General features: G+C 37.7%; 1 protein-coding gene across 1 annotated transcript in view; it reads left to right on the top strand.

Moving 5' to 3' along the window:
• Positions 1 to 1,364, top strand: part of LOC119587043 (40S ribosomal protein SA-like) — a gene marked incomplete in the record, with an annotated part of 12,610 nt that overhangs the window by 6,954 nt on the left and 4,292 nt on the right. Inside the window, 3 exon segments of the mRNA XM_037935791.1 lie at positions 476 to 611; positions 760 to 965; positions 1,078 to 1,236. Coding sequence (XP_037791719.1) covers positions 479 to 611; positions 760 to 965; positions 1,078 to 1,236 — 498 coding nt within the window.

Below are 1,364 nucleotides of genomic sequence, written 5' to 3'. Positions count from 1 at the left end.
CTTGCTAACAAACCTCATTTTGTCAAACCTATCTACATTCATCAACTTCATTTAGGCTCTCTTGTTGTGGTCTGTATTTTGAAGTAGTATTTGATAAGTTGGTTTATATTTTGTTGGCCAAAGAGTAGGCTGTAATTGCCTTGTAATGGAAGAAGTTTTATGGTTTTAATGATATTCTTTACTAATGTGATAGCAGTTGGTAGTAATGATCTCCATTTCTGGGTTATTACAATACAAAGTTGATATTATTGAAAATATGAAAAATTGTTGATCATTAATTTTTTGAATGTTCCTTTTTCCTAACCAGTTTTAAAAGATTTTCTAATACATCGTTAACCAGTACTGCAAACATGTTAACGCGAAAATGGATCAGTGATTTCTGCTTAAATTTGTTGGAATTCATTGTATAGAACTGGCATTTATAGTTCAAATCAGACCTCTATAGATACATAATCAATACTTATTGCCTTTGCAGATCATGTCGGGAGGATTAAGTGTTATGGCTTTGGAAGAGAATGATGTGACGCGGTTCCTGGCCGCGTCCACTCATCTCGGATCCAGCAACATGAACTTCCAAATGGAACAATACGTTTTTAAGCGCCGCCAGGATGGTAAACATTTTTTCTTTCTTTTAATGTGTTTCTATATAAGGATAAGTTCATACAATCTAAAAGAATTTTTTCAGTAGCAAGACATATGGGGCCTTTCATCTTGGCACTGCTAGTTTCATAATACTAATTGATATTTGTTAACTTACAGGTGTGCACATCATTCATCTGCGCAAGACATATGAGAAGATCTTGCTGGCTGCCCGTGCCATTGCTGCCATTGAGAACCCAGCAGATGTTTACACCATCTCTTCCCGCCCCATGGGCCAGCGTGCTGTGCTGAAGTTTGCCCGTTATACTGGTGCAACCCCCATTGCAGGCCGCTTCACCCCAGGAGCCTTCACCAATCAGATTCAGGTGATTTGCGAAAAGATGTAGAACAAGAAAAGATGAAAAATGGGATTGATATTTATTGATCTAATAAGACGATAGCCTTAAAGAATTTACATTAATTCACTTTATCTTTCAGGCTGCTTTCCGTGAGCCTCGTCTCCTTGTGGTAACTGATCCCATCTCAGACAGGCAGCCAATTACTGAGGCTTCCTATGTCAGCATTCCTGTCATTGCTTTCTGCAATACTGACTCCCCACTTCGCTATGTTGACATTGCCATTCCTTGCAACAATAGGGTAAGTAATCTGCTTCAACTTGTAACTCTTGCTTTGGGGAAAATACATTCTCAGATATTCTGAATTATCAATTTCTATATTAATAGGTTATAGACTCCCACTACCCTTGAAGATATGTATTTATTTTT

This window comes from Penaeus monodon, chromosome 22, assembly GCF_015228065.2.
Source record: "Penaeus monodon isolate SGIC_2016 chromosome 22, NSTDA_Pmon_1, whole genome shotgun sequence".
NCBI lineage: Eukaryota > Metazoa > Arthropoda > Malacostraca > Decapoda > Penaeidae > Penaeus > Penaeus monodon.
Note: the sequence above shows the minus strand (reverse complement) of the source record. Positions and strands in the feature narration are given on the sequence as shown.